The 19168-nt window shown below is 45.1% G+C and overlaps 1 protein-coding gene across 4 annotated transcripts in view; it reads right to left on the reverse strand.

The window, feature by feature from the left end:
• Window positions 1-14586: 14586 nt before the first annotated feature.
• Window positions 14587-19168, reverse strand: part of MPP3 (MAGUK p55 scaffold protein 3) — a gene marked incomplete at both ends in the record, with an annotated part of 31052 nt that continues 26470 nt past the window's right edge. For all 4 annotated transcript variants that reach the window (XM_080713729.1, XM_080713728.1, XM_080713727.1 and 1 more), the window contains one exon: window positions 14587-14763. In XM_080713729.1, the coding sequence (XP_080569855.1) occupies window positions 14587-14763 (177 nt within the window). The remainder of the gene's footprint in view (window positions 14764-19168) is intronic.

Genomic DNA, 19168 nt, shown 5'->3' on the forward strand with positions numbered 1-19168 from the left:
GTATGTCTCCTTACTACAGAACATTACCACCTCGATCGCTGCCAAAGCCCTGAGCACCCCGTGAATGGCAGGCAAGGGGCCGGCTTAGGGGGTGCATTTTGCTGTTCTCATCAGTCATCTATTCAGGGAATTTAGAGCACTTTTTTGGGGGGGGTGGTACTGGGGTTCCTGGAAGCCCTTCTACCTCCGGGCTACACTCCCAGACCTATTTTTACATTTTTTTATTTGGAAACAGGGTCTCCTAAGCCAGCGCGCGCCGCTGGCTTCGAACCTGCGCGATCCTCCTGTCTCTGCCTCCCAAGCGCGGGGATTACAAGTGTGCGCCACCATGCCCGGCAAATTTAGAGCTCTTTGATTTTTCTTCTCTTCATACTAGAAACAAATGACATTGCTTCTGTCCGTGTGTGTGTGTGTGTGTGTGTGTGTGTGTGTGTGTGTGTTATTGGGTATGTCATGGGCATTCTTCCTCTGAGCTATACCCCTAGTCTTTTTTTTTTTTTTTTTTTTTTTGTAGGGGATTGAACCCAGGGGCATTCTACCTCTGAGCTATACTCCCAGCCCTATTTTATTTTAATTTTGAAACAGAGTCTCGGTAGATTGATGAGAGTCTCAGTGCTTGCTGGGGCCGTCCTCCAACCTGTGATCCTCCTGTCTCAGCTTCCCAGGTACTGGGATTACAGGTGTGCACCATTGCACAGCGCCAGGCCTGGCACCAGCTTTGAGGCTTTACATGAGTCTAAAGGGAAATGATTTTTCCCAATAAGACACTAACAGGAGGTGCGTGGCTTTATAGTGGTGTCAAATTTACGTTACAGATCTGTCGCTATTCAAAAGTACTGTTATTTTAGCACTTTGTATTTGACATTATTAGCAATGATTAAGTGGTTCCCCGCCTTCAAGGGAGAAAGGAGAAATGGGCACCCAGGCTTTCCAAAGTGCAGGGCTGCAAAATCAATTATTCATATAAATATATGAATAAAAATTCATATAAATATATATATATATTTTTTTTTGGTGGTACTGGGGTTCCTGGAAGCCCTTCTACCTCCGGGCTACACTCCCAGACCTATTTTTGCATTTTTATTTGGAAACAGGGTCTCCTAAGCCAGCGCGCGGGGCTAGCTTCGAACCTGCGCGATCCTCCTGTCTCTGCCTCCCAAGCGCGGGGATTACAAGCGTGCGCCACCACGCCCGGCTTAAATATATATTTATATATTTTTCTCTCCCTTCCCTCTCTCTCTCTCCCCCACCCAAAACAAGGTTACACATCATGGAAAAGACACAAGAGAAAGCCCAAGGATTTCTTGACTGCTTAGAATCTCAAGAGACTCCATAGTTAGTGGCTGAAGTTCAATCTTAGCACACTACAATAAAACTTGGAACATAATAAAGGGCGGAAGGCAAGATGCAATGAACTTTCTCTAAAGAGGATGTTGCTTCAGGGGGCGTGCTGGAACATTCTTTTTTATTTAGAAACAGGGCCTCACTAAGTAGCTGAGGCTGGCTTTGATCCTGCGATCCTCCCTCCTGTCTCAGCCTCCTAAATACGGGGATTACAGGCCTGTGCCACCCACCATTGCCTGTCTTGAAAAGAAGTTTTAAGGAGGAGGGAGGAGGATCCGAGTGGACTTAGGTGAACGTCATCATCGCTGTCCTGGGGGGAAGGCAGGGAGTGAGGACCCGGCCATGGGACTGACACCATCAAAAAGAAAAACAAAATCACGTGACAGTGGTTCAGACAACACAGGAACAAGTGGACACACGCTAGGGAAAGAAAGCGTCCTCCGTGTCCAAGGACTCTGTTCATTCATAGGCGGCTGCAGCCTTGAAATTCTTTTTTTTTTTTTTCTTTTTTTTTTTGTGGTACTAGGGATGGAATCCAGGGGCATCCTACCTCCGAGCTACACCCCCTGCCCTGTTTTTTTATTCTTTATTTTGATTCGGGCTCAGTAAGTTGCGGAGGGCCTCACTAAGTAGCTGAGGCTGGCCCTGAACTGTGATCCTCCAGTCTCAAGTATGGGCCACCACGCCCGGCTAGCGACCTTGAAATTCTGAAAACTTGTTGGGAGACGATTCATGTGGCTTCTGTCACTGCCTGTCAGGCTGGTTTGGGGCATGATTCTTTTTTTAAGTGACACATAATTGCACATATTCACAGGGTATAGACTGTGATGTTTTGACACATGGATAGCACACGCAGTGATCAAATCGGGGTTATTACCATATCTATCACCTCATTTCTTTGTGTTGGAAACATTCAAAATCCTTTCTTCTAGCTATTTTGAAATACACAATAAATTTAACTATAGTCACCCTACCGTGCTATAGAAAACTACAACTGAATCCTCCCACCTAATGGTGGTTTTGTATGTGTTAGCCAACCCCTTCTATGAGATCAACTTCTTTTTTTTTTTTTTTTGTACTGGGGAATAGCAGAGGCATTCTACCTCCAAGCTACACTCTCAGCCCAATTTTATTTCTTACTTGGAAACAGAGTCTCACTGGGTTGCTGAGAGACTCACCAAATTGCCGATGCTGGCTTTGAACCTGTGATCCTCCTGTCCCAGCCCTCTAGTACTGGGGTTACAGTGTGCGCCACCACGCCCGGCTGAGATCGACGTTTTTAGCTTCCACACGAGTGAGAGAGAACTGTACCTAGTTTATGAGTCTGACTCTGCGTGTGATGGTGGAACTGGGGATTGAATCCAGGGGCATTCTTCTTCTGAGCTACACTCCCAGCCCTTTTTATTTTTTTGTATTGCAAAAGTATCTCGCTAAGCTGCTGAGGCTGTCCTCAAACCTACGACGCTCCTGTCTAGGTCTCCAAAGTACTGGGATTACCGGCACGTGCTACCATGCTGGCTTGAGCCTGACTGACTTTTTTTTTTTTTTTTTGGAGGGTCTGGGGATGGAACCCAGAGGCATTTGACCTCCGAGCTACACCCCCTGCCCATTTTTTTTATTCTTTATTTTGAAACCGGGTCTCACTGAGTTGTGGAGGGCCTCTAAGTAGCTGAAGCTGTCTGCGAACCGCGATCCTCTGGTCTCAGCCTCCTGAATGCTGGGATCACAAGCGAGCCTTGACTTTTAAAATTTTTGTACTTTGAAATAATGAGAGATTCAAATAAATGTACCGGGGGAGTGGCAGAGGTGGTCATGGGTTCTACACCTTCAGCCAGCCTTCCCCAGTGTTAGTCTTGCAGAACTGGAGTACAGTATCAAAACCAATAGAGTAACACTGGTAAGATCCTACAGCGTGTGCAGAGTTGTTAGCTGTACAACGCACTCGTGTACTTTTGTCACGTGTAGCCTTGTATAACCACAACCACATTCAAGACTTAACTCGCCGGGCGTGGTGGCGCACGCTTGTAATCCCAGCATTTGGGAGGCTGAGACAAGAGGATCGTGGTTCATGGACAGCCTCAGCTACTTAGTGAGGCCCTTTGCAACTCAGTGAGACCCTGTTTCAGATTTTTTTTTTTTTTTTTTGGTGGTACTGGAGGTGGAACCCAGAGGCTTTCTACCTCTGGGCTATCCTCCCAGACCTATTTTATATTTTGTCTGGAAACAGGGTCTAAGTTCCTGAGAGCCTCGCTAAGCAGCCGAGGCTGGTTTCAAACCTGTGCGATCCTCCTGACTCAGCCTCCCAAGTGCGGGGATTACAAGCGTGCACCAACACACCCGGCTTTAGACCCTGTTTCAAAATAAAGAATAAAAAATTAGGGCTGGGGGTGTAGCTAGGAGGTAGAATGTCCCTGGGTTCCATCCCCAGTACAACACACACACACACACACACAAAAGATAGTTAACTCTACTACTACCAAAAGACACTCTTGTGCCGGGCACAGTGGCACACACCTGTAACCCCAGACTCGGGAAGGTGAGGTAAGAGGGTCGCAAGGTCAAAGCCAACCTCAGCAACTTAGTGAGACCTTGTCTCCAATTTTTAAAAAATGGGGAGGAGGAGGAGGAGAAGGAGAGCTCAGAGGTAGAACACCCCTGGGTTCAATCTCCAGTAACCCCCTCCCCCCAAAAAAAACCAACTTGTGCCACCGTTTTTAGCCACAGCCGCCTTCTTCCCCATCCCCCACCCCGGCGATCACTCATCTGTTTCCTGTTTCTCCAGGTTACTTCATGAGTGTTACACAAATGGGATCACGTGGTACGTGTCCTTCCTTTTGAGATTAGCATGGTCCACTTGGTATAATTTCCTTGAGGTTTATCCAAGTTCTAAGAACCAAAAGTTTGTTCCTTTTTCTTGCTAATATTCCATGGCATGGATGTGTCACGCTTTGTTTAAACATATACCCATTAACGAATCTACCATTTGATCCAGCAATACCACTTCTGGGCATCTACACAAAAGAAAGGAAACCAAACTACCACACCAATGCATGTGTATCCACGTTCATAGCTGCACAATTCACCATAGCCAAACTATGGAACCAGCCAAGATGTCCATCAACAGATGAATGGATTACAAAACTGTGGGATATGTACACAATGGAGTTTTACTCAGCCATCAAAAAAACTCAATTACATCATTTTCAGGGAAATGGATGGAACTGGAGGACATTATGCTAAGTGAGATTAGTCAGTCAAAAGATAAGAAATCAGATGCTTTCCCTAATATGTGAGAGCTAAGGAGAAATGGGTCATAGGAGGAATTCTAGATGAAAAAGGAGATCCTATAGAGGAGCAAACAAGACAACCTAAATGAGGGGATGGGAGGGAGGAAGAAGGAAAATCTCTAAAACACACAATGTACTTAAACATATCGAAGTCAACCACTAAGCCAAGCAAGGGAAGGAGGGATGGGGAGGGAATGGGGTGGTGATGGGGTAGGGGCTAAATCGGTGATGTGTACATGTCCACACAAGTCTTTTACCCCATTATGAAGTATGAATACAATGCACCAATAAAAAAATTTAAAAATAATAAGAATAAAAGCATATACCAATTGAATGTCATTCATGTAGTTTCTTGCTTTCTAAAAATACGAATAAAGCTACTGTGAAGATTCGTGTACACGTTTCTACAGGAAAATGGGTTTTGACTTCCCTGGGATAAGTACTCGAGTGCAACTGCTGGGTCATATGATTAGTGTGATTTTTAGTTTTAAGAGGAACTACAAAACTCTTCCAGAGTGGCTGTACCATTTTACGTTCCCACCAGCAATGGACGAGTGATGTCGCTTCTCCATATCCTTAGTAACATGTGATGGTATCACAAATTTTTTCCCTTAGCCATTTGGCTGTGTGTGTAGTGACATCTCCTGTGATTTTAATTTGCATTTCTTTAATGGTTAATGAGGCACGGCATCTTTCATGCGCTTATTTGCCATCTGTATATCCTCTTTAGTGAAATGTCTGTGTCTATGCCTGCCTTTTGCTCATTTTCTAATTTGTTTTTTAAATATTGAATTTGGAAAGCCGGGCGTGGTGGCACACACTTGTGATCCCAGCATTTGGGAGGCTGAGACCTGGAGGATCACGGTTCGCGGACAGCCTCAGCTACTTAGTGAGGCCCTCTGCAACTCAGTGAGACCCGGTTTCAAAATAAAGAATAAAAAATAGGGCAGGAGGTGTAGTTCGGAGGTAGAATACCCCTGGGTTCCATCCTCAGACCCGCGGGGAAAAAAGAAAACAACAAAATAAATATTCAATTTGGAGAGTTATTTAAATATTCTAGATACAAATCCTTTGCCGGATACGTGGCTTGTGCATATTTCCTCTTAGTCTTTTTAGCCTCTTAACAAGGTCTTTCACAGAGCAAAATATTTTTATTTTGATGGCATCCAATTTATCCAGGATAAAACTGCTCTACGTCTTGACGATGAGCAATGTCAGTAACCCGCCTGTGATACTGTGCCATAGTTTTGTACTGTGCTGCTCTGGGGGAACCAGGTAAGGGCTCAAAGGACCTCTCTGAGCCGGGCGTGGTGGCGCACGCTTGTAATGACCGCGCTTGGGAGGCGGAGACAGGAGGATCGCGCAGCGCAGGTTCGAAGCCAGCCACGCACGCTGGCTTAGGAGACCCTGTTTCCAGATAAAAATGCAAAAATAGGTCTGGGAGTGTAGCCCGGAGGTAGAAGGGCTTCCAGGAACCCCAGTACCACCAAAAAAAAAAAAAAAAAAGGACCTCTCTGTATTATTTCTTATACCCATGTGAATCTATAATTATCTCAAAATAAAAAGATTAAGGAAAAGCTGGGCACAGTGGCATGGGCCTGTAATCCCAGCATTTGGGAGGCTGAGACAGGAGGATCCCAGGTTCAAGGTCAGCCTCAGGAACTTAGGTTTTCTGCAACTTAGTGAGATTCTGTTTCAAAATAAAATAATAAAATAGGGCAGGGGTATAGCTCAGAAGTAGAAAACCCCTGGTACAATCCTCAGTACTGCCCCCCAAATTATAAATTTATTAATAGTGTTTCCTTGAAAACTGCAGGCCCAGGATCCAAGCTACACATCAAGAAAGCACACCTACGGCCTCGCTGCAGGCTGGGTCTGCAGGTGCTGCCCCTGGAACTAGAATGATGAACAGCTACTGCTGTCTTTGAACAGTCATCATTGTCCTTGGCATTCTCCATCACTACCCCCCATTCCAAGTTAGTAAATGTGTCTCTGGTGGGTGTGACTTAGATCTTATAACCATTCCTTAGCTGCAAGGGAGTCCAGGAAGGTGCTATATGGCTCTTTCCACTCTTGGACTTGGGCTCTGCTTCCCACCAGGAACAAGACAGAAAACATCCCTCAAATTAGGAGGCTCGGGCACTAGACATCTACAACACACTTCTACAACCCTGTGTCTCATCACTCCTTACTTCTTTCAGCTAAAAGACTTGTGTTTTTCTCATCCCTTTAACTCTGTGTATGTGTGTGGGGGTATTAGGAATTGAACCCAGGGGCATCCTACCTCTGAGATACAGCCTTAACACTATTTTACTTTATTTTTATGAACAGGATCAAACTAAGTTGCTGAAGCTGTCTTCAAAACTGTAATCTTGGCCAGGCGTTGTGGCGCACACTTATAATCCCTGCGCTTGGGAGGCTGAGACAGGAGGATCGCACGGGTTCGAAGCCAGCCTCAGCTACTTAGTGAGGCTCTCAGCAACTTAGTGAGACCCTGTTTCCAAATGAAATATAAAAAAAGGTCTGGAAGTATAACCCGGAGGTAGAAAGCCTCTGGGTTCCACCTCCAGTACCACCAAAAAATAAAAAATAAAATAAAATAAAAAAGAATAAAAAATAGGGCAGGGGCTGTAGCTCAAAGGTCAAACGCCCCTGGATTCCATCCCCAGACCTGCAAAAAAAAAACCTGTAATCTTCCCGTCTCAGCCTCACAAGTACTGGGATTACAGGTGTGCGCCATCACGCCTGGCCTGTCTTCAGAATCTGTTAACGGTACCACTTCTTTCTAGGCTCCATAGTTTCCCAAAGAGACAGTGCTAGAATAGACACTGAATTGGGTATTTCTTCCTGGTTGCTTCTCTGATGGAAATTTTTTTTTTCTTAATCTTCAGTTTCCAGAAGATGTGGAGATTATGTGTCAGTGAAGATTCTATTGGTCTTATTTCGAGTTCAACTTCTTGTATCTGTAGGCTTATGTCTTTCTCCAGATCTGGAGAGTTTTCAGTTATTTCTATGAATATTTTCCATTCTCCTTTTTTTTCTTTTTGAGGTACTAGGGTTTGAACCCAGGAGCATTTTACCTCCAAACCACCTTCCCCAGCCTATTTATTTATTTATTTATTTATTTATTTATTTATTTATGGTGGTACTGGGGGGTGGAACCCAGTGGCTTTTCTACCTCCAGGCTATACTCCCAGACCTATATTATACTTTATTTGGAAACAGGGTCTCACTAAGTTGCTGAGAGCCTCACTAAATAGCTGAGGCTGGCTTCGAACCTGTGTGATCCTCCTGTCTCAGCCTCCCAAGTGCGGGGATTACAAGTGTGCACCACCATGCCAGGCTTATTTTTTATTTTGAAACAGGGTCTCACTAGGTTGATGAGAGTGTCACTACTTGCTGGGGTTGTCCTCAAACCCGTAAGCCTCCTGTCTCAGCCTCCCAAGCACTGGAATTATATGTGTGCACCAGCACACCCAGCTTCCATTCTCCTGCTCTTGCTCCACTCCTGCTAGGACTCCTCTGCTCCCCACGTCAGCTGCTCTGTTATTGTCCCAAAGAAGCTCTTCTTTTTGTCTTTTTTCCCCCTCTTCAGTCTGTAGGGCTGGGTACCTTTATTGATCTGGCTTCATGACAATGAATTTGATCTTCTGACATGTCTGCTCTACTATTGAGTTCATCTAAGTTTTTAAATTTGTATTTATTGTATTTTTTGTTTCCATAATTTCTGTCTAGTTCTTTTTCATATCCTATTTATTTATTTTGTTTGTTTGTTTGTTTGAAATAGGGTCTCTCTAGGTTGCTGAGTCTCACAGAGGCTGGCCTTGAACATGCGACCTTCTTATCTCAGCTCCCAAGTACTGGGACTACAGGTATGCACCACCACACCCGGCTCATATCTTTGATTTCATTGCTAAGATTTTCTGTTTTTCATTTGTTTCAAGAAACATGTTGCTGAAGCCAACATGTGAAGCATATGGGTTTTAATTACTAGTTGACTGTCTTGTTCAGATTATAACTTTCCTGCTTGTGGGTATGATGGCTGTTTTCTCTTCGCATCTTGACTATTTGGGTTATTATGTTAAGTAATTTTTGTTTGTTTGTTTTTGGTGGTACTGGGGTTCCCGGAAGCCCTTCTACCTCCAGGCTACACTCCCAGACCTATTTTTTTATATATATATTTTGAAACAGGGTCTCTTAAGCCAGCGCGGCTGGCTTCGAACCTGCACGATCCTCCTGTCTCCGCCTCCCAAGCGCGGGGATTACAAGCGTGCGCCACCACGCCCGGCGACGGTAAGTAATTTTTAATCCTGTTGATTTTATTGTGTGTGTGGAGGAGTTTGGTCAACTGGGGGTTGACCTCAGGGGTGTTACACCTCTGAGCTACACTCCCAGCCCTATTCTATTTTTAATTTTTGGTACTGAGAATTGAACCCAGGGCCATTCTAGCTTCAAGCCATACCCCTTGTCCTATTTAACTTTTTATTTTGAAAGAGCCTCACTAGGTTGCTGAGGCTATCCTTGAATCTGAAACCCTCCTGTCTTGGCCTCCCAAGTACTGCGGTTACAGGCGTGCGCCACCACGCCTGGCTAGGACTTTTTACTTGTAGGAATGAATGACAGGATGATGGGGCAGGCGGGGTTGGCAGAGCAGGTCATTAGGCCTCCAGTTTCTGAGGAGAAACTGGAGGAGAGGGACAGCCACTTGGCCCTTCATATCCATGGCTCCTGTACCATGAGTCAACTACTCAGATGGAAACTATTGGGGGAAAATTCCAGAAAGTTCCAAAAAGTGAAACTTTTGAGGATGCCCTATTTTTATTATTTTTTGAGGGTTTTTTTTGAAAGGTTTTGTGTGTGTGTGTGTGTGTGTGTGTGTGTGTGTGTGTGTGTGTGGTACTGGGGTTCCTGGAAGCCCTTCTACTTCCAGGCTACACTCCCAGACCTATTTTATACTCTTTTATTTTTGGAAACAGGGTCTCTTACGCCAGCGCGGCTGGCTTCGAACCTGCGCGATCCTCCTGTCTCCACCTCCCAAGCGCGGGGATTACAAGCGTGCGCCACCATGCCTGGCTCTATTTTTATTATTTTATTTATTTAATTTTTTTGTACCGGGGGTGGAACCCAGGGGCTTTTCTACCTCCAGGCTATACTCCCAGACCTATTTTTATACTTTTTTTGGAAACAGAGTCTCACTAAGTTGCTGAGAACCTAAGTAGCTGAGGCTGGCTTTGAACCTGTGCATCCTCCTGTCTCGGCCTCCCAAGTGCTGAATTAAAAGCGTGCGCCACCACGCCCGGCTATTATTTTCAAACAGGGTCTCACTAAGTTGTTGAGGGTCTTGCTCAGTTGCTAATGCTGGCCTCAAACCTGCAATCCTCCTGTCTCAGCCTCCCATCTGAAGCCTTTGAAATCTTCTGTTTTAGTAGGTAGTATCCTATTTAGGGCAGTGAGTTTGTTGGGAGTTCTAAGGAACCTGAGAGCCCTGCAGTGCTATTCTGGTCTACTCGGTTCTCCAGCTGCTGCCAGGTCCTCTGGGCCAGCAATGCTTCCCAGGTTGCATGGTGTCACTGGGCACCTTCTACAGAGGGGTGGGCAGACACTGCTGGTCCTGGGTCTTCCTGTGCCGCCAGGTGGAAGGCAGAGAGACAGGAGGCTCTGCAGCTGCAACTGCTAATGAACTGGGCCATCTGCTGGCGCTCCAGGGTGCAGCTAGCACTGGGGACGCTAATGAACTGCTGTGTCCCCATTCCTTGGCCAGAGAAAGTGAGCTTCCCTTATTTTCCTTCCTCCTCCCCCTCATATATATAATTTTCCCCCTGTCTATGCCTGCTGGTGGTTCTGAGTTACAGGCTTCTCCAAGAGCCCAGTCTTGGTATGTTGGAAATAAAAAGAAAAAGCAGATAACTTACCAGATCTTTGAAGCCCTGGGATCCCCAGGCAGCCTGCACCTTTCTTGAGAAACTTTCAGAATTCTTTTAACCAGTGTCTGTTAAATAATTTCCAAGGTATTTGATTATGTTTAGAGGAAGAAAAGTGACCCCACATCATCTTGTTCTGAAACCACAAAATTGATTTTTAAAGGAAGCAATGGTTAGAGAATTATATTCAAAGGATGCAAAAAAAAAAAAAAAAAGGATCAGTACTAACTCCACCAAACGCAGAAATGCTGTGTATTGGTTTTTAACTATCTGATTTTAAGAGGGGCTTTATGCATATGCTGGAGTCTGAAGTTATGAAATGATGTCATCGAGCCGGGCGTGGTGGCGCACGCTTGTAATCCCAGTATGGGGGAGGTTGAGAGAGGAGGATCGCGAGTTCGCAGCCAGCCTCGGCTACTTAGTGAGAACTTGTTTCAAAAATAAAGAATAGCCAGGTGTGGTGGCGCACGCTTGTAATCACCGCGCTTGGGAGGTGGAGACAGGAGGACCGCGCAGGTTCATAGTCAGCCGCGCTGGCTTAAGAGACCCTGTTTCCGCCGGGCGTGGTGGTGCACGCTTGTAATCCCAGCATTCAGGAGGCTGAGACCGGAGGATCAAGGTTCGTGGACAGCCTCAGCCACTTAGTGAGGCCCTCTGCAACTCAGTGAGACCCTGTTTCAAAATAAAAAATAAAAAATAGGGCAAGGGGTGTAGCTCGAAGGTCGAATGCCCCTGGGTTCCATCCCCAGACCAGCAAAAAATTTAAAAAAAAAAGAGACCCTGTTTCCAAATAAATAAAAAATATAAAATAGGTCTGGGAGTATAGCCCAGAGGTAGAATGGCTCCCAGTAACCCCAGTAGCACCAAAAAATTAAATAAATAATAAAAAAATAGGGCCGGGCATGGTGGTGGCCCACACATGTAATCTCTGCGCTTGGGAGGCGGAGACAGGAGGATCGCACAGGTTCAAAGCCAGCCTCAGCTACTTACTGAGGCTTTCAGCGACTTAGTGAGACCCTGTTTCCAAATAAAAAAATAAAATAGGTCTGGGAGTGTAGCCCGGAGGTAGAAAGCCTCTGGGTTCTACCCCCAGTACCACAAAATAAATAAATAAATAAATAAATAAATAAATAAATAAATAAATAAAATAGGGCGGGAGTGTAGTTTGGAAGTAGAATGTCCTTGGGTTCCAACCCCGTATTAAAAAAAGAAAAAATCACCAAGAGCTGTCATTGTTTGTGTCGGTGACACAGATCATGTGTCACTAGTTAAGTAGATGCACCGTTTGGTTGTTCACACGTTTAAAGTAAATACGCGTTTGAACATACAAAGGCAAAAGTACCATTGGCTAACGTTGAACATCTCTAAGGACTGTTGTGAATGGCAGGCGGTTGTAATTAAACGACCTCCTACAAGGAACAGAGTGGGTGTTAGGGGTCAAAGGTGGAAAGCAACAGTAACTCACTTGCTAACTCTGCTCAGTCAGTCCTGCACAGTATCCCAAGAGATCCAAGGCCGTGCCTAGATTCAACAGGAGTGTGCTGTGATCGATGAGTCATGTCTGCTATGCGTGCAGGGGTAGGCAGTGGTAACGCCTATGGCACCCACTTAACATCCCTGACCTAGAAAATTAGAGCTCACATCCTCTCTGATCACAGGTATAGGCAGAGGGCGTAACTGTGCTTCAAGGCTCAAGAAAACAAAAGGTACATCTTGAGATGTTTAAATGAGATTTATTGGTGTAGAGACCCAGAGTAATAAACTTCTGCAAACATTTTCTCCAGAGGCTCAGAACATACGTACTGTTAGCTGGAATGAAACTTGGAACTGCATTCACAGACATCCCACCAAAATATATCATAAACAGGTGCATTTTTAACTTTTCTCCTTATGAACAACAAAATGTGCCTTCCAAATGACCTCTGTCCCCCGGGCCTTGTCCCTTCTACTCCACAGACCTGGCAGCTGCGGGCACAGCTTGCCTTGGGGGTAAGGGAGGCTTCTTTGACAGCAAATAAAGCAAGCACATTTTAACACCTTGCTTCATAATATATGTTAAGAAAATTAGGACCATTTCTTCTGAGAATTGTTTAACATGGAGTAAGCAGCAGAAAATGCTGTGGTATGAAATGCAGGAAAACACCTGGTGCTCAACTACTGCGTTCCGACACTGGAGGACGAGTCTCCCAGGGATGCTTGCTAGGACCAGGTAGGGTCTCCTTCACGAAGCCCTCCCTATGGGATTTGCAAGAGAAATTTTTACTTGTGTGTGTGTGTGTGTGTGTGTGTGTGTGTGTGTGTGTGTGTGTGTGTGTGTTTTAGCCTAGGAAAAGAATTTAGATTCCAGCTCTCCTGCATAAGAACTTAGTACCTGCCATTCACCCTTCACGGGGTGACTGTCCTTCCTGGCCTGGTTCTTTGTGGAATAGCTCAAGACCAATTTGTCTTGATGAGAACAATACTCTAAGTGTAAACAAGTCCCCATCCTTTTGCCTGTAAGTTCTGAAGAATATGATCCTGGTCGGTGGACCTAGCCGGGTAGCGAGCTAGCGAGCTGCCAGAGTCCTTGTACAAAAAGGTAAACTGGAAGTTTGCAAATGGGCAGCAAACCCTCTCCCCAGGGCTTTCCCTGTCACCTGGCCTCTCTTTTCATGAGGAAGAGGTTGAAAACATACACATAAGCAGCCTCCTTTTAGTCCTCTAGGTTATAGGCACGCTGTATGCAATTGTTAATTCCAGCTATGAACACATGCCTCACTTACAGATCAGTTATTTAATAGGTACCCTCAATTATGGGATCACAAAAGAACGAAGGCATTAACATATAGTGGTTAAGGGCCATTTCCAGTATTAGGGAGATTGAGGCTCAAATACCACAGTGGTGTCTTTTTCTTTTTTTAAGCTTGGCCACTTTCTTTAAATTTTCTAAGCTTCTCTTTATTTTCTTTTCCCCCCTCTCTCTCCCATTTCTGTTAGTTACCTGACCCAAGTAACAGGTACCCAGTGAGCATCCTGCATTGCACCCAACGCAGAGTAAAGACTTATAAAACGTACATACATGGGCTGTTCATAAGTAAAATTCTCTGAGCTGCTAAGACGTATCACAATCCTTGTGTGATGTTAACCACTTTTTCTACAGGACAACCCATCAGGCCCACACTCTGCATCTGCATACTTTGATTTTGGCAGAACTGACCTATTGAGGCTTAGACACAGTTGTAACGGGGGTGGATGGGGGGTCGTGCGGTTCCCATGCTCGGGCACGCCAGGAGGCGTGAAGGTGGGGACTGCCAGTAACACACGAGAGAGAACCGACGGAATAGAACAAGTCAAAGCGAGGACGCGACTTCAGGAGCATGAGGGTATTCAGAAAGGGGACAGACACAGCGTTCCATCCCCAGGAGTCCCTAAAGGCACTGCTACGTTACAGAACAGTACAGTGATTCACGGGACAGGTAAGCGTGCCTCTGTCACACAAAAAAAGTTCAGGTACGCTCGCTCTTTGAAAAGGCAGGGGACCGATTTTTCTACTACCAGGCAAGCACTAAAAATAATGGTTTAAACAAATCAACATTTTAGTACTGGAAGACAGGGGGACTTGAACTGCATGGGAAATCCTTAGGTATAACCACTGAGCTCCCGGCGCAGCGGGACAAGTGAAGTCTCACTGGTTATAAAGCTTAAACTTCGCTGCACATCAGTACTGTATAAATTCACCACCACCACCACCAAAAAAATAGTGGCTACTTAACTTTGGTACGAAGAATCAAAGTCAACTTGTCTGTGATACTTTAATGAGTGGCACGTGTTACGCTGTGATGCACCCCTTGCGACTCGGAATCTAAAGGGGCGCAGCGAAAAGCGACAGACAAAACCCAACAACGACCGGGGCCTCCCGTGTCTCCTCTTCTTGATGATGGCGTTGTGGGAAACTCTGCCTGTCTCTGCACTTGAGATTCCTTGATGGTAAAGCGAGGGAGGATGGACTGCAGGGTCTTCAAGGTCCTCTCCAGCCTGGATGATCTGGGATAAAGTTACCTGACCCAACTAACAGGTACCCAGTAAGTGTCCTTGTTCAGCTTCTCTAAGACCGCTTTGAGCTGGTCGTAAGCACCCTGCAGATCCTCCCTCACCAGCACAGTGTCCACCAGGTGCCCATAGTGCTGGTCAATGAAGGCCGCAGAGGTGGCCATCTCTTGCTGCTCCTCATCCTGCAAGGAGAGAGACAGCCAGGAGTAACGCAAGTTGTTCCCCTAAAAGAAATCCATAAGCAGCGGGCGCGGTGGCGCACACTTGTAGTCCCAGCATTCGGGAGGCTGAGACAGGAGGATCACGGTTCGCGGACAGCCTCAGCTACTTAGTGAGGCCCTCTGCAACTCAATGAGACCGACCGACTGACTTCCTTCCTTCCTTCCTTCCTTCCTTTCTGTTGTACTAGGGTTCCTGGAAACCCTTCTACCTCCAGGCTATACTCCCAGACCTATTTTATACTTTTTTTTTTCTTTTTTAAATAGGGTCTCTTAAACCAGCATGGCTGGCTTCGAACCTGCACACTCCTCCTGTCTCCACCTCCCAAGAGTGGGGATTACAAGCATGCGCCACCACGCCCAGACTTCAATGAGACCATATTTCAAAAAAAAAAAAAAAAAAAAAGCTCAGAGGTAGAATGTAGAATGCCCTGGGTTCCAACCCCAGTACCATGAAAAAAAAAAGAAAAAAAGAAAAAAAAAAGAAATCCATAAGTCAGGCATATTAGGACAATTCTAATCAAATCCCCACTTTAGGATGCCTGATTTCTTTGATCGCATTGCTTTCTTAAGACCTAACATTAATGTACAGACAGAAACCCTCTCTTACCCGACCTGGGTAGTATTTGCTGCTGATTTTTTGTTTTTGTTTTTTGGTGCTAGGGATGGAACCCAGGGCCATTTTACTTCTGAGATACACCTCCAGCCCGATTTATTCTTGATTTTGAAACAGAGTCTTGCTAAACTGCAGAGGCCGAGGCCCACTCTCCTTTCCAGTCCTCGGTTGCCTCTGTGGCTTCCAGAGACTCGGTATTTTCATTCGACCACACGGGAAGAGAGTTCTATCCTCTCCCCATAGAGACCCACTTCCAAGATAGTCCCTCCTCTCCTCTCTGTCACCGACTTTTACTTTTATGAGAGCTTCTGCAATTTCAAGAGAGGCAAAACACAGCTTTTGCACGCTACCATAAGGACAGTAAAACCTAAGAGAGGCTGAAATAGAAAAAATAGGGTCCACTGGGTGCCTCTTCCCAATTCTTTATTCTTCCCAGACTGCTCTCATACTCGGGAGCCCTCTGCAGTGGCCCCTGGACCTTCAACCCCTCCTTACACACACACACACCCCTCAGCCCCCTTAAACACACCCTGACCCCCATACACACACAGCCTACAGACCTGTCTGCTGCTCCACTTTTCTCCCCTGCAGGCACTCACGTTTCATCCAGGAAGCCTTTAGAGCTTCTATAATTTTAGAAATTCTACAAGAAAACTTTTTGCCACTAAGTCTCACAGTCTTCCTAATAAGTACCTGCATCTGAGGGAAAAAAAAACCTCAAATAACATCTAATAGAGTAAAACGTGGGATATCTCCTTTGCAGCCATAAACCCTCTGGGTGTTTTTCCTGTCTGGTAAAGGTGAAACTCACACTGTGACTTCACTAAGAATCACCGTCCTAAAAGTCACATTGAAAAGATCCCCCCCAGCCACCCCTTGTCCCCTTGTCAGATCAGCTTAATGGATCAAAGGCAGAAGTACCATCAACATGTGGGCAGCAAAGAAACAGACAGAGGATGTGCCCATGGGGTGTTTTATATAACAGATCCTGCTACCTGGAACACAGGGAACAGACCGTGGACAAATACTTAGTATCACACAAAACTCAGGCCTTTACGAAGAATTTCTGCAAATACGGTCTGGGTTCTGCTTACATACATCAAACTCGCATAAAAGCATGTGTGCTAAAAACGGAGATGCTGAGCCAAGCATGGTGGCACATACCTGTAACCCAGACTTGAGAGGCTGAGACAGGAGGATCACAGGTTCGAGACCAGCCTCAGCAACTTAGCAAGAGCCTGTTTCAAAAAAAAAAAAAAAAATAGCTGGGCATGGTGGCACAAGCTTGTAATCCCAGTACCTGGGAAGCTGGGACAGGAGGATGTGCTGCACACCTAGAATCTCTGACTGGGTAGGATGAGCATGAAGGCTGCAAGTTCAAGGTCAGCCTCAGCAATTTAGCAACTCGGCAAGACCCTGTTTTGAAACAAAAAAAGAAATAAATAAAAGGGCTGGGGTTGTAGCTCAGAGATAGAACAAACCTCTTAGCAGAATCTAGAGGGATGCACTGGGCCGTCTGTATTTGAACAGCCTCGCAGGGACCTTGGTGCCTACTCATGTTGAGAACAACTATGGCTCTGAGACCATGACATCTGGAGAGGAGGAAGGTGGGATTTCACAACTGGTGGGCGAATTGACCACAGAGAACAAATTACCATGCAGATGTGCGTCACCATCGGGCCGCCTGCCTGGGACACAGCGCGCTGTGAGTGCTGGAGGCAAACCAGACAGCAGAGCCGGGAGCGACACCAAGCCGGCCTGCAGCAGCTCCGCCTGCAATGGCAGCTGCAGGCCAGGGAGGGCGCTGACGCCCAGGAAGCTGGCGTTTCCCAGGACCTAGCGGACCTCTCTGTGTCCCAAGAAGCTGTGTCTATTCTCTTATGTATTTTGTGTTTGTTTGTTTGTTTGTCTTGTGGTACTGGGGATTGAACTCAGGAGGCATTATAATTCTGAGCTACAACTCCAGCCCTATTTTATTTTTTATTTGGAAACAGGGTTTTTTTTTTTCTTTTTGTGTGGTACTGGGGATAAACCCAGGGGCATTCTACCTCTGAGCTACAACTCCAGCCCTATTTTATTTTTTATTTGGAAACAGGTGTTTTTTTTGTTTTTGTTTTGTTTTGTTTTTTGCGGTACTGGGGATAAACCCAGGGGCATTCTACCTCTGAGCTACATCCCTAGCCCTATTTTTTATTCTTTATTTTGAAACAGAGTCTCACTGAGTTGCAGAGGGCCTAAGTAGCTGAGGCTGGCCTTGAACCTGTGATTCTCCTGTATCAGCCTTCCAAGTACAGGGATTATAAGCAGGTGCAACCACACCTGGCTTTGCTAGGTTTCTGAAGCTGGCCTCGAACCTGTGATCCTCCTGTCTCAGACACCCAAGCATTGGGATAACAGGTGTGCGCCACTGCATCTGCCTCACTTAATGTCTTCTTGACTATATATATATATATATATATATATATATATATATATATATAAATGTGCTCTTTTCCCTTGGTTATTAAATTCTATCAGTCCTAAAATATTTGTTTTTTTACAAAACAGTAAAAAAAATTGACGAGCTGATCCTAAAATTCCTATAGAAATACAAGGAACCCAGAAGAACTACAGTGATCTTAAAAAAAAAGAAAGAGTTGGGGGGTGGTGAATTGGCCCGGACCACCCTCCCCCATGCCATTCTGGAATGAGGCTGTAACTATCTTCTGTATTTCTATTTTCTGTATTTCTATCTTTTTAATAAACTTCTTTAAATCTTAAAAAAAAAAAGAAGAAAAAGTTGGAAGACACATTTCCTGACTTCAAAAGTTACTATAATCATCAATGTAGTAAGACCCTATTTCCAAATAAAAAATAAAATCAGTCTTGGGGTGTAGCTCAGAGGTAGAATGCTTCTGGGTTCAAACCCCAGTACAAAAACAAACAAACAAACAGACTTACTACAAAGCTACAATATTCAGCACACTGTGGTACCAGTATAATAATAGATCAGTGGAATCGAATTGAGAGTCCAGAAATAAAGCCTTACTTTTTTGGTCAACTGATTTTTAATAAGGGCACCAAGATAATTATATGAAAAAAATGGCGTTTCAACAAATGGCACTGGGAAAACTGGAATATCCACATGCAAAGAATGTGGACATAGCCTACCTCATACCATACATAGAAATTAAATGGATGATAGTCTCAAATGTAACTAATAAAACTAAGTGTTTTTATTTTTGGTATTGAAGATTGAATCCATGGGTGCTCTACCTTTGGGCTACACTTTCAGCCCTTTTTAATTTTTACTTATTTTGAAATGGGGTCTCACTAAGTTGCTGAGGGTCCTGCTAAGTTGATGAGACCAGCCCTGAACCTGTAATCCTCCTGTCTCAGCCTCCCAAGAACTGGAATTATAGTTGTATGCCACTGTGCCCAGAAAACACATAGCTTTTAATTGGCTGTATATTCCATTCCGTCCTGTGAATGTTGTATAATATAGTAAGATATTGAACTGAGCCGCACTAGTAGACATTTAAGTAATTTCTGGTCTTTTGTTGTTGCTGTGGTGAATGTGCTGCAGGCCTCTAAACAGTCCTATACCCACTGATGCTCCCCACAGGGTTTACAAAGAGGACGATTTCGAATGTTCTTCTAGTCATATCACGCTAAATATGCCATGTCAATGCAGACAGTTATAACAGAAAATCAGTAGGAACCAGGATTATATCAAAATCTTGGAGGGAGCTTCTCAACCTGGGGGGAAGGATC

The sequence above is a fragment of the Muscardinus avellanarius genome, assembly GCF_963383645.1.
Source record: "Muscardinus avellanarius genome assembly, chromosome: 16".
NCBI classification, from domain to species: Eukaryota; Metazoa; Chordata; class Mammalia; order Rodentia; family Gliridae; genus Muscardinus; species Muscardinus avellanarius.